Source organism: Anomalospiza imberbis, chromosome 1 (genome assembly GCF_031753505.1).
Source record: "Anomalospiza imberbis isolate Cuckoo-Finch-1a 21T00152 chromosome 1, ASM3175350v1, whole genome shotgun sequence".
Classification (NCBI taxonomy): domain Eukaryota; kingdom Metazoa; phylum Chordata; class Aves; order Passeriformes; family Viduidae; genus Anomalospiza; species Anomalospiza imberbis.
The window spans coordinates 93,623,707-93,636,008 of record NC_089681.1 but is presented as its reverse complement, the minus strand read 5'-3'; the positions used below and the strand labels follow the sequence as shown (position 1 = coordinate 93,636,008).

At 36.5% G+C, this 12,302-nt stretch overlaps 1 protein-coding gene across 2 annotated transcripts in view; it reads left to right on the top strand.

The window, feature by feature from the left end:
* ADCY1 (adenylate cyclase 1) overlaps nt 1-4,600 on the top strand; it is a 145,116-nt gene extending 140,516 nt beyond the window's left edge. For both annotated transcript variants that reach the window (XM_068200298.1, XM_068200307.1), the window contains exons 19-20: nt 1,747-1,871; nt 2,701-4,600. In XM_068200298.1, coding sequence (XP_068056399.1) covers nt 1,747-1,871; nt 2,701-3,039 — 464 coding nt within the window. In that variant the 3' untranslated portion in view covers nt 3,040-4,600. The remainder of the gene's footprint in view (nt 1-1,746; nt 1,872-2,700) is intronic.
* Nucleotides 4,601-12,302: the final 7,702 nt, after the last annotated feature.

Sequence of the window (12,302 nt, the reverse complement as noted above, 5' to 3'; positions counted from 1 at the left end):
CAAGCAGAAGATTTTTTTCATTGGCTTTTCCTGTGCTGTCAGCAAAGGATTACCTATCCTGCACTCATAAAAATTCTCCGTTAGTGAGAGAGTCACATCCATGTAAAAGGTCAGCAGTCTGGATGGTGTGCATTAGTATTAAGGAATTGTAATTCCCTCCAATTCCAGTGTGTGTACTTAATCTATGCACCCCTAAAAGGAAAGTGCACCATTAATTTTATACAATATTATGAGTGTACCCATTCTTGTGACTTACACTGCTTTGCATTGCTAAGCTGCTGAAAATTGGGTCACACTGTATTACGTTAAGTTGTATCTGCAAAAGCTTTGTTGGCATTTAAAGTGCAATGGGAGTTTTTCTCCACAGATACCAAATCACCTTAACCAGTCCTGTTTTCTCCAACAAATCAAATCCTCTGGTCAGCACAACACAACCCTTCCCATGCAATCCTTGACATGTTATGTCTTACCACTCATTTCTCTCAGCCTTCTTAGAGATTAAGTTCTCTGCTTCCCTTTCTTCATGCATCCTGCTCCTCTCCAGTGGTACTTCTACTGCTGTTCTCATTTTATGGCATATTCTAACACTGATAGTTTTCTCCAGCTTCTTTCTCTGTATATTTTCATGACTTGTGAGAATGAGCTGGACTACAGGAAAACTGAGGTTGCTAGCAGCAGAAGACTGAAAATGACCAAAGACATAAAAGGCAGTAATAGCAGAGTTATATCAACTTGGACCTCCTGTACATCCTAATAATTATAAACCAGAAATTCTCTTTGAACTCTGTTATAATTTGTCTTTCCAGCTCCACAAAGGATCAAATATCTAACCCTCATTCTGCTGCATAAATTGCCTAGAAAAGCCCTTGCACAGAATCTCATGCAGGGTTTAGTATCTGCAACTCTTCAGGGCACTCAGAAGGAACATCCTCTTTTATCTTCCAAACAAGATACTGAAGTCAGTCAGAAATGTAGAATTGAGCTCTGCAGTTTCCAAAACAATATGTTTGAGCCATTTTCACATACTTTTGTCTTCTTTTACTGTCTCTGGGATCTGAGTTGTCTAGTACTAACAACCAACCTGACACACTTCCCTTACCCCAATCTTTGTGTATTCCAGACCATTATTTCTGTTCCACTTGGAAAACCTCCATTAAAAGGCTTTATATATGCAACTGCAGTGGAAGTTACAGGGAACAATTAAAGATCTTTAACAGTTTGTCCCATTTTCAGCTAAACTCTGCACTACGACTGTTTTTCTTCTTTTCTTTAAACAAACATTGGATTTTTTAAAAATCCACAGAAGAATCAATTTTTTATGTTGTCGATCACATTAGATTTCCAATAAGATATCTCAAGGAATGTCTTTAATGTGTTTCTAAGACTTTTACAAAGGCAGAAGTCCACTTGGCAATAATTTAGTCATAGAATCATGAATATGCTAAGGGATCTTCAAGTATGTAAGGGAGCCATCAGGATCATCAAGCCCAACTCCTGGCCCTGCACAGGGCAGCCCAAAAGTCACACCATGTGCCTGAAAGCATTGTCCAAATGCTTCTTGAATTCTGACACCTAACCTAAACTTCACTTGACTCAGCTTTATGATGTTAACATATATTACTGTATTACAAGAAAAAACAAACCTAAGACACTTGCATCAAATCTGTTTTGCAGGATTCATGTGTTTTGCAGGATTCATGTTTCCTTTGGATAATCGTGAAAACCAAACTCATTGTTTAATTTTAGGTATTAATGTTGGGCCGGTAGTGGCAGGAGTCATTGGAGCCAGAAGACCACAGTATGATATCTGGGGGAACACTGTGAATGTTGCCAGCCGGATGGATAGTACTGGAGTGCAGGGAAAGATTCAGGTGAGTGCATTCTAAGACAATTTTGCAAACTTTACATACTTCCTGTTTTATATGTGGCTACATTTTCAAGAACACTAAAAAAACAGCCTCATTTTGTTTTATGGAGAGGGCAACACTCTCCAGATGACTCACCATCAGAGGTATAGTTGTTTACCATCTTATACACTTCACTCCTTAGAGACAATGAAATCCTCAAATATATAATTTCCCATCAAAAGAAACAAGAGTTCTTTGCTTCATTACACACAGTTGAAGGTAAGCCTGGGAATGTTAAAACTGCTGGTCTTTGTGCTGTAGAACTTTTGCCTAAATAAGACCTTCAAGGAAAGGATCTATGCTCATTTACATCTTACTACATTTTATGTAGCTCTAAAAATTGCTTGGATACCTTGGTTTAGAGAGGTGATGCAGACAGAGAACACTGTTGTTCTACTACTAGAACCTATGGTGCTCCTCTCAAAAGCTCAATAAACACCTGCAGTAACTTATCTGAAATATCTGTCTAATCTCCAGGGACAAAAAGGTCTTCTGCAATAAATTAACATAACTAAAACTGATACAGCTTACAATTTGGTTACATATTTCTGTTGGATGAAACTTAATCTGTGTATTTATTTAACTCAAGACCAGAAATTCTGCTTCTCAGATTCCAGTTTTGTCAGTGATCTTTTACTTCACAAAGAAAATTCTAAGTGAGCTTGAGAGCAGTTGTAGGTGATAACCCATTCTATTAATGGATATTTCATGATTAAGAAGTAAAATGGAGAGGGGTGGGCAATTACATGAACAGAAAAAAGTAACAGGTTTGTTGTTTTTTTTCTGTCTTCAGGTGACAGAAGAAGTTCAGCGGATATTAAAAAGATGCAGTTATGAATTCGTGTGCAGGGGTAAAGTTAGTGTAAAGGGAAAAGGTGAAATGTTGACCTATTTCCTGGAAGGAAAGACTGATGGAAATAATTCCCAAACACGGTCATTAAACTTAGAGCGGAAAATGTGCCCTTATGGGAGAGCAAACATTCAAACAAAATTGGGCACCAGCTGTCCATTGGTGTCCTCAGTTGCTAGCTTTACTGTAAAACCTGGTCTTGGAGCAGGTCAGGCATCTGCCACTCACACAAACCAAACACTGCATTATCTTCCTTCTGTGCCAGCTGTGAAGGAGACATAGAACACAGGAGATTTGGTTGTGCCACTTGCAGTGAACTTGGAGAGCAATGGTTGCCTGAATTTTTACTAAAAAGTCAGAAGTCATTGGCCATGTCATTAACCAAGGACCACTACAACCCAACCAAAGAGAACTTGGGGACTGTGTAATGAACTCTTGGGATGGAACATATAAGGGCTAGCAGTTCTGTTAGGAAAAGTCAAAATGGGATTTTCTGGAAATTAGGCATATTTTCTTGGCATTTTTAAACTGTAAATGAAAAAAATAGATAAATGTACAAGCAATTATTTATGTGTGTGTGTGTATATATGTGTTTTAATCCATATATGCACACATACAAATAATTCTGTGTAGACTTAATAGAGATTTATAGAGATGAACACAAAAATATGTATTTATTTACACATCCACCTGCAGAGATATAGCAAAGAGATTTCTCTTTCTGTCATAGCCAGAATTGTTGGGCCTGGGATTAGCAAAGCTGCATTAACCATGGAATGTGGAATGCCTGGAGACTCTCCAGGGCTACAGCAAGACTTTGAGAAACTATGCTCCTAGTCTATGAATTAATGCAATGAGAACAGTGCTTATTGTGCTATCCATGGCAGATTAATGAAGACTGGATTTAGCTAATTACAGAACCCTACATTGTTTAAGTTCTCCTTGCATGCTCCAAAAACTTCCAGAAACTTTCAATCAAACCATTACACTAAGATATAAAGTAGATAAATCACAGAGCTTAAAATTTAGGCAAAAGAACAATATATATTCTTTCCATTAAAAAAAATACATGAGTGGTAGAGCAAAGAATTTGTTGCCTCTTTGTAGGTCATTTGACTCTGTGCAAGACAGAGGAGCCACCCTGCAAGCACAGCAATATGCTTCTGCAATACAGAAACATTCCTGTATATACAGTGCTGATTTTACTGAGGAGAAGAAGGATGGTATTATTTCAGGCTTTTAGAAATAGCACAAGTCCTGTGGCTCAAGTCCAGGATTTACCATTCTAAACAGCTCAAGGAACAATCCTATACTGGTGGCAAACATGCTGCTGCTAGTTTTGTGACATTTGTATGATTGACAACATAGTTTTATATATTAACTGATTTTTAAATTTTGCCACAGTTTTATTATACCTTGATTCTATCCAGACTCACTCTTCAAAGCTGTACAATCACAGAAAGCTATAATTCTGAGAAACAAGCACAGTCAAACTTTGCCAAATGAGGAGCACTGATAAATGTGCCAGGAGAGTGAGGCCTACTCTTAATCTGCATAAAATGGAAAGTATTGTGGCTGCTTTTTTCTCTACTGCTGCCCACATCATATTGTTTATGGTTTCATACTGAAGTGATGATCCAGATGTGAAATGTGGAGTGCAACTCCATAGTCAACATGGGGGCAGTTGAAGGTCATCCTGCTGAGGGACATGCAGTGCATGGACAAGTGCCATAGTGTCCTGACAGGGATTCACAGGCTAACTAACCCCAGCTGCTTTCCGAAAGAGAAGTAGAACTTTACATTGTTTAAAAACATGCAAAACTTCCTGTTAACAAGAAAAACAATCTACCCTCTCCAACCACCGCAAAAAAAAAAAAAAAAAAAAAGTTCAAAAAAACCAACAACAATAGCAAAAGCCAAAAAAACCCAACAAAAACCCACAAAAACAACCCACAAAACTAAAAATCTCACTCCAATCACTCCAGAATGCAGAAGTTGTACAGATTTTAATAGAAAATTTTCATGTACTAGGTTCCACACTTCCCTTTGGTGGGCCTATTTTGTTACAGATTTCAGTGAAAAGAAGGTTCTGAGTCTCCTCTTATCAGCTTTTGCTTTGGAGCAGTAATTTTTTGTGTTAAAAGTATATGACAGCACTATGTCAGTAGATGCAAATGGTTAAAGAAATGTTGCAAGAATTTCTGTTCTCCACTCAGGATACTGTGGGAGTCCAGTGTTTTTCAGCAGGGTTTTAAATTAATTTTTATGTACCCTGACTGCTGGGTGCTTCATTACAAAGCTGGCAAATTTAGTCTTATGATTAAAGTGACTATAAAAACCTGAGACCTGCTTCTTAATCGTACTGTACAGGTAATATGCACCCTGATTGAGCTGAAGAAAGTCATTGCATTCCTTTATCTCCCTAGGAGCTACCCAGTTCACAGATATTCTTCTAGAACAATTTATTTCTGGTTTTGAGATTTTCAAATAATTTTAAAAATATACATGTAGAGAATACAGGTTTAAGAGAACAAATATTTACATAAATAAACTGAGTAAGTGGTATTCATGTAAAGCACACTGCACAGTTATGTTCTCTAACAGATTTATAAGAACTAAATAATCACATGGGTAAGTTAAATATTTAACCAAGTTGGAAAGCATTATGTGCAATAGCATTAATCACTCAGTTCCTCTCTCAGAGAGCCCATGCTACACAATTTTTGAATTCACTGAATTTGGTACAATTAATAATGAAATAAAAGCATAATAATGATAATAATGAAATAAAAGCATCTTCTGATCCTAGAAGTAGATCTGGTGGTATGTGAACACATCGACCAAACACACCCATTGGCCCACCCAAAAGCTTTCAGTGAAATTACTTATTTGTTATTCTTTTTGTTAGGTTCAAGATATAGGCATTTCGCCATTGATTCTTTGATCTTTTACTAAGTGGACAGTGAATTGTCCCCTCTGCTGATATTTTTGTGACTGTTCCCTTTCCCAGACCTATTCCCAGTTTGGTAATATCAATGGGAGATCATGTAGCAAGGTAAATTTAGATTATTCATGTTAACATTTTAAATTATTAGCAGGTGATAATTAATTAGAATTGGTCCACAGATTTTCAATGCCTGATCCTCTTTTCCAACAGCCAAATAAGGCATGTGACTTTTGTGAGAATGTTTTCCATGTTGAATGGAAAGGACCAGACAGGCACAGTCCATCGTTAACTTCTCATTCTGCGCTTTTGGAGGAGGTCTCTGCCTCCCAGAGCAGTTGAGTGGGCCAGGATGGCTTCTTGGTACTGCAGGCAAGCTGATGTGTATGTCCTAGCTTACAGAATCAATAAGGGCACATTTGGAGTTGGTTTCTAGACTTCAAGTCATAGATTTATAGAATGCTTTGGGTTGGAATGGACCTTAAAGATCATCTAGTTCCAACCCTGTTGCCATAGGCAGGGACACCTACCAATAGACCAGGTTAACATCACTCTCATTAAATTCATTATCATTAACATCATTATCCTGTCATTAATGTTTTTTGTATTTTTATTATGTTGTTGCTGGTTTTATGATGGGGAAAATGATATATTACTTTGTAGTCCTGGACTCAGCAGTATAAATTTATGAAGAAAGTTCAGCTAAGGCACAAATTAGTCAAATACAATGTAAAAATGATAGACAGGGTTCCGCAACCATTTCAACAATGAAAGCTAAGTGCCCATTGAAATCATGATATAATGAAGCTGTGCTCTTATCTTTATGCTTTCCTTCCCTACTCATACAGTTTTCCCCATTTTCCTGTTCTGTCTACATTTGTTTAATTTCAGCTCTTGTGTGACAGCTTTAAATGACATATTTAATCTCTCAGCTCTTCTGCATTCTTTGACATGTTTAATAAGTTTTATACATGGAAAGAGGGGAAATATAAATGGAAGTAATACTTCTGAAAACCTCATAAATGCACATTTTCTGCCAAATTAGAGAAGGCTGTAAGCAAAAGTTTTATTGGCAATTGTCCTAAGATGGTATACGGCCCACTCCAATATCCCTGAAAATCATCAGAAGGATTTCCCTGGATTTCTGTGGGATTTGTGTTGTGTCCATCTTATTGCATGCCGTTGTATTTCCTGTCTTGCATATATTAATTTTCTGGTCAAGTGCTGTAACTTTTGCCTAGGTAACCTTGCTGTACCCCTGTCAAGGAGTCTGCCCCACAGCAACCAAAAGTCCCCAGTGTTCATCTGAGGATAGTAACTTGTTGATTTGTGGGCAGAATAGCCTCCTGTACTTCTGTTCACTGTTTTGTGCAGCTGTTAGCTTGAAACAATTAACAGATACAAGTGCTACAAAAAAGTGATGCCATTTCAGCATGTCAATGTCTATCAATAGCAAGCACAATATTTCACATCAGTTTGCATGTTTTCTCTTTCAGATAATAGTAATAATTGAAGTCTTTCATTCTTTATATAAACATATAATTGTCAGAGATCTTTAGTCTTGAGAGCTAATTTCTAAGTATTCCTATACTACCTTTATCTTCAAATGGTTTTTTAATTAGTATTCTCTGCTGAGATTGCAAACTGGCATTACATTGGATTACTGGCTAGATATTTCCAAACATATTCCATTTACATTGACTAGAAATCTACTTTACCCAGCCTGTGAAATGCATAGTTTTTTGTAGCTGCTTTGCACTGTGGTTAGTGACACTCTCTTATCTTCACCAAACAAACACAATTTTCCCTTGCTTTCCCTAGGTGAGACTGAGAGCCAAAAGCTTCAGCTTGTTAGAGCTGAATCTGCATCCCCTTATGTATCTGCAAGGCCTGCAGCAATCACCAGTTCAGTATGTTTGTAAAGGTCAGGAGTTCAGCTTCTGTAGGCCAAGCTCTGCCTTGGGTTATAGCAGTGTCTCATGTCAATACTGAACTGAATATTTTACAACACTGTAAACAAGAGTAGGTCATGCACCAAAATCTCTTTCACACTTTTGCCTGTAATTTATCTGTCAGGCAAAATAAAGTAGTTGGGTGTCACTGTTTGAATGGAAACAGTATACGACCTGTGACATTTCAGTGCTTTGAAGAGTCTGGACACATTAATAAGTAGTGTGAATCATTTTCCTGTGTTGGATTCATGCTTATGGCAGAAAGAATGCATTTTCTTTACATCAGCAAGTCCAGATTCTGTATGTGTTCTGCCCAGGCAGGAGGACTATTTAGCCATAATATTCTTCCAAGTTAGAATTTTGTATTACAGTGAAAACCAACATTATTTTAATTTGTGATAAACCTGTATTATAATGCCTTATTTTTAATCTTGTACAGTGTTACAAAGCAACAGAAAACATTGGCCTTTCATGTATTATTCACTTTAAAAGATGTATTGTACTATGAAATTTTGTAAATAGTTTTAGCTTGGACAGGTAGTTGCATGTACACTTGTATAAAAAGAAGCAAAAAGGCACACTTTTAACAAAGATTATTGATTTTTTAAGAGGCATTTTACATGTGCATGGAGATTATATATCATTTTAAAATGGATGTCTTTTTTGGTTTTCCTTGCAATCTACTGCATGCCATTCATGCCTGACTTCAGTAAAACAAAACAGTAAGTTTTCCTAAATGTTTTTGACATATCACTTTTGGCACAATTAAATCACTAGTTGCATGTGCATTCAGCAAACCAAAATACAAACAGCAAATTAAGAAGAAAAATAACTTCATGATTGTGATCTGCCAACCTCAGTGTTTCAAGGTTCATAGTGTTATCTCTAAGCTGTCTTCATAACGTACCTTCTGGTCATTAGAAGCAATAAACTACTTTCTGTAATATAAAAAGCAAACCAATATGCTAGTTCAAAATGATGTAGTACCTGACATTCAGTAGTTATTCTCTGATACTGCAATTGATGTAGTATTGTCATCAAGAAGGACCAGGTGTCAAATCCATCTTTGCTGTATGCAGGTGCAACACTATGGAAGGCAAAGAAGGTGAACTTGGCCCATTAATGTTACCCAGAGAATATTTCTAATGCGATAATAAGTTATTGTATATGAAAAGTACACAATTCAAATAGGTGGTTTTCCTGGATTCATACATACATATATATATATATGTATGTGTGTGTGCATATTTATTTATTTATTTATTATAAATTTTGTTGCCTTATTTCTGTCAGATTTTTTTACTTATTTTCCAAATAGTTTATATTGCTAAGCAGAAAGTATTTAACAAAACTATTGAAAGTTCATGGGGTTTATCTGGCTTTGAGCCATCTGGGTTCTCTGCTGATTCCATGCTTCCACAGATGCCTCCTTTAGGCATCACAGCCTAACCCACAGCTTGAGGTTGATGTCAGCTAGTTACATTGGAATAAGAAATCAATTTCCAGTCCTCTATCTGATTTTTACCATAAAGCTGATGAATAAAACAAAATTCTGAAGCAAAACTTAAAATTCTGAAGGTATTTTGCGCACTTCATTTTTAAAGTTGTTATAGCCATGTCACTACAACTCAGGATTACTTCTCAAATTATTTATATAATTGCTATATGACAAGTAAGGAGGATTTGAGGAGCATAACACTGAGTCTTGTGGCAAAGGGAAAAGGGTGTGGACTGTGAATACTTTCTGCTTTGGATAAGGATTTGCATTTTACAATTTGAGCTAGTGTTATAATAGAGCTCAGAAATCTGTTCATTTATTTGTTTAATCAAGGTGACTGTAGGGTTAACTAAGCAATACAGCTTCTGCAAGTACTTTTGTTATCCCAAGTTAAGAGGCAGGTTCATACAATATATCCTTGTTGCCTGCATAGAAAAAACACTACCTTGTATTGACAATTGTCTTCATTATAGTAGTTATGGGTTTCTAATAGTCATAAACTAACTCATCTCAAATTCAGTGGGTTTTACATCTCAATGTGGTGTAATTGTTGTGAATAATGACAATATGGACACTGCTCCTGTACCTCACCCTGTTTATGATTGCCACTTTCTAGAACACTGTATAGGCAATTTTTAGATCATTGTTCATTTTAATCTCATCTCTCACTGAGCTCTCTGGCCAAATCTAAATAATTAATAAATATATTAAGGTAAATAATGGGAAAAGTACACATAAGGGAGTGGCTGCCTGTTGCTCTTTAATTCCTCTTCAAAATATCACACTGCTTGGGTGGCCTGATGTGATTTACAATCTGATTGGTGCAAGGATAAAAAGAAGAAAAGAAGAAAAAAAAAATGGGCAAAGTTAGCAAGAGTACAAAAAGTCAAAAAAAGTAGCCTGTGAGATAGCAATTGCTGAAAGGAAAAGGTGAAAAGCCAATACTCTTCTGAAGTCAGCAATAAAACTCAGTGACATGGGATGAGTCTGAAGTATCTGATCTGGCAGTACTTAACCAGATTCATAGTGCAACAAAAATAAGGCTTGCGTTTAATTGCATGGTCAAATCAGTTTCTGAGGTTTTGTGTTAGTTCACATTTACAAAAATATTCAAGATGTCCTTGTGAACCACTTCCAGAATTTCAGAAGGAATTATTAGAAATAGTTGGGGATTGTCACCTTTAATGTCTCTTTTTTGATTGTTAGGAAGCACCTTGAAATTTGAATTAGCATTGGTTAACATACATTATGTAAGTCCTGAAAGGACTTGGTTTTGCTTGTGCCTTACTGCATGCTGGAGGATCTATTTCTTTATATTAGGATCCCCATTTTATGCCTTCTGTGGCATCAGACATGACACACCTGTATAAAACTCAAGGAAAAAAATATGCTGCATCACTGAGATTTTTTATTAATTCCTTTCCTACTTTGGTTTACTACCAGTACAGCTATGTGGATGCAAGGAGTGCTCCATTTGTTTGTGGAGGGAGGCCATACACAGGCATATGTGGGTCTAAGCTGAAGAAGAATAGGTTTCCTAGAAAGCTCAGCACATGTGAGCTCACACTTAGTGAGCTGAATTCTGCAGAAAATATTTTCAGATAGTTTGGGACGCCTTTTAGAAAGCTGGCTGCTCTCCTTTACAGAACACCTTGTAACTGCATTGTCAGATTTGCTAGGTGTAGGTTAGCCACAGTTGTTGCTGTGGGCTAAAGTGGGGTTTAATTACTGTGGTTATGCACACTATCATGTCTTACTTTTAAGTGCCTGACCTTCTGCTTTAATCCTAGACCTGTCTGTAGTGGCATCAGTTATGAATACCTTCAGCTGGCACATTGAAGTTACTTAGGTGATTTATTTTGCTCCTTAGTGCATATGGGTGCAAAGGTTGTCTGTTTCAGACAGATTTCACATGTCATTCAAGCAATATATCAAGAATTTTCAGTGAAATGTAAATGAAAATTAATTGTCTGTGCCATCAAAATTGCTTCATGATAATTATATTTTTAATTGCTATGGTAGAGATTCATCACTTAGAATTTCTGCTTTCTTTACAGTAACATTACTAGGGCTCATTAAGGAAAAACAAAGAAGAAAAGAGATTTCATAACTTGCTCCCATTTACAGGTATAATTGTCTGTACAAAACTGAACTTAGACAAAGCAGAGTTGCTTTTCTACATTCAAACACCTGGTTATTGCAGAGAAGTAGCTTTGAAAAATATTAGAGAATACAGTAAGAATGAAAGCAATGTTTACTTGTCTAAAAACTAGAATCCAAGAACAGCTACCCTTTCTAGTATAATTAACTCAATACAGAGAATCTTAGAACAGTGATATTATTTTCTTTGAAATTCTGACAGAGGTTAAATTCTGACACACATTTCACAGTTTCAAGCAGATTCAGTCAAATTTGACCCATCTCTTAAAATCCCTGTCTTTAAAACTTGTGTTGCAAGTGACATCTGTCTGAATTGTATCCTGTTGCTAAGTCCTTGTACTCTCTGCTGTCTGGAGGTTAACTTCTGCCCTGCTGGTATATGTACATAAGTTCTGCTTGGAAATAAGATGCTCAGCATATTTCCAATCTGTTAATTGAAAAGATGTAAAAATGTTTCATAATATTCAGCAGCCTAAGGTAGGAAGCAAAAGACTACACAGAGCTTGTGTTCTATAAACAAAATTAGTCTGCCTGCGCATGATGACAGAGTCCATTATAGGCTTATCCATAATTTTAAGCATCCTGGAAATATTTAAATGTAATAAATATAGCAACAAGAGGAGATGAAGTTAGGTATACCTGCCTGCCTCTTAGCACCACATAAGTCTTCTTTGGATTTAAAATATGACCTACAGCTCATAAAATAGTGCCTCTTCAGAAACTGGTACCCTTTCTACCCTTACCCTCAGTTGCTCAATGCCATCATATTTTTGTTGAGGTATTTACTGCATACTCAGGCCAGCTTTACCATCTGCCTCTGTAGGTCATCTGTCACATGGTTGTCAAACTTCTTTTTCAAAAAGAAAATATTTTTTCAGAAAGTTTATTTTTTATATATAATAGATGTTTAGGGAGAAAAAAATAGGAAGCAGTACATGTGACAACAAACCTGAAAGGGCATATAAACATACTATGTGGTGGGAGTGCAGGC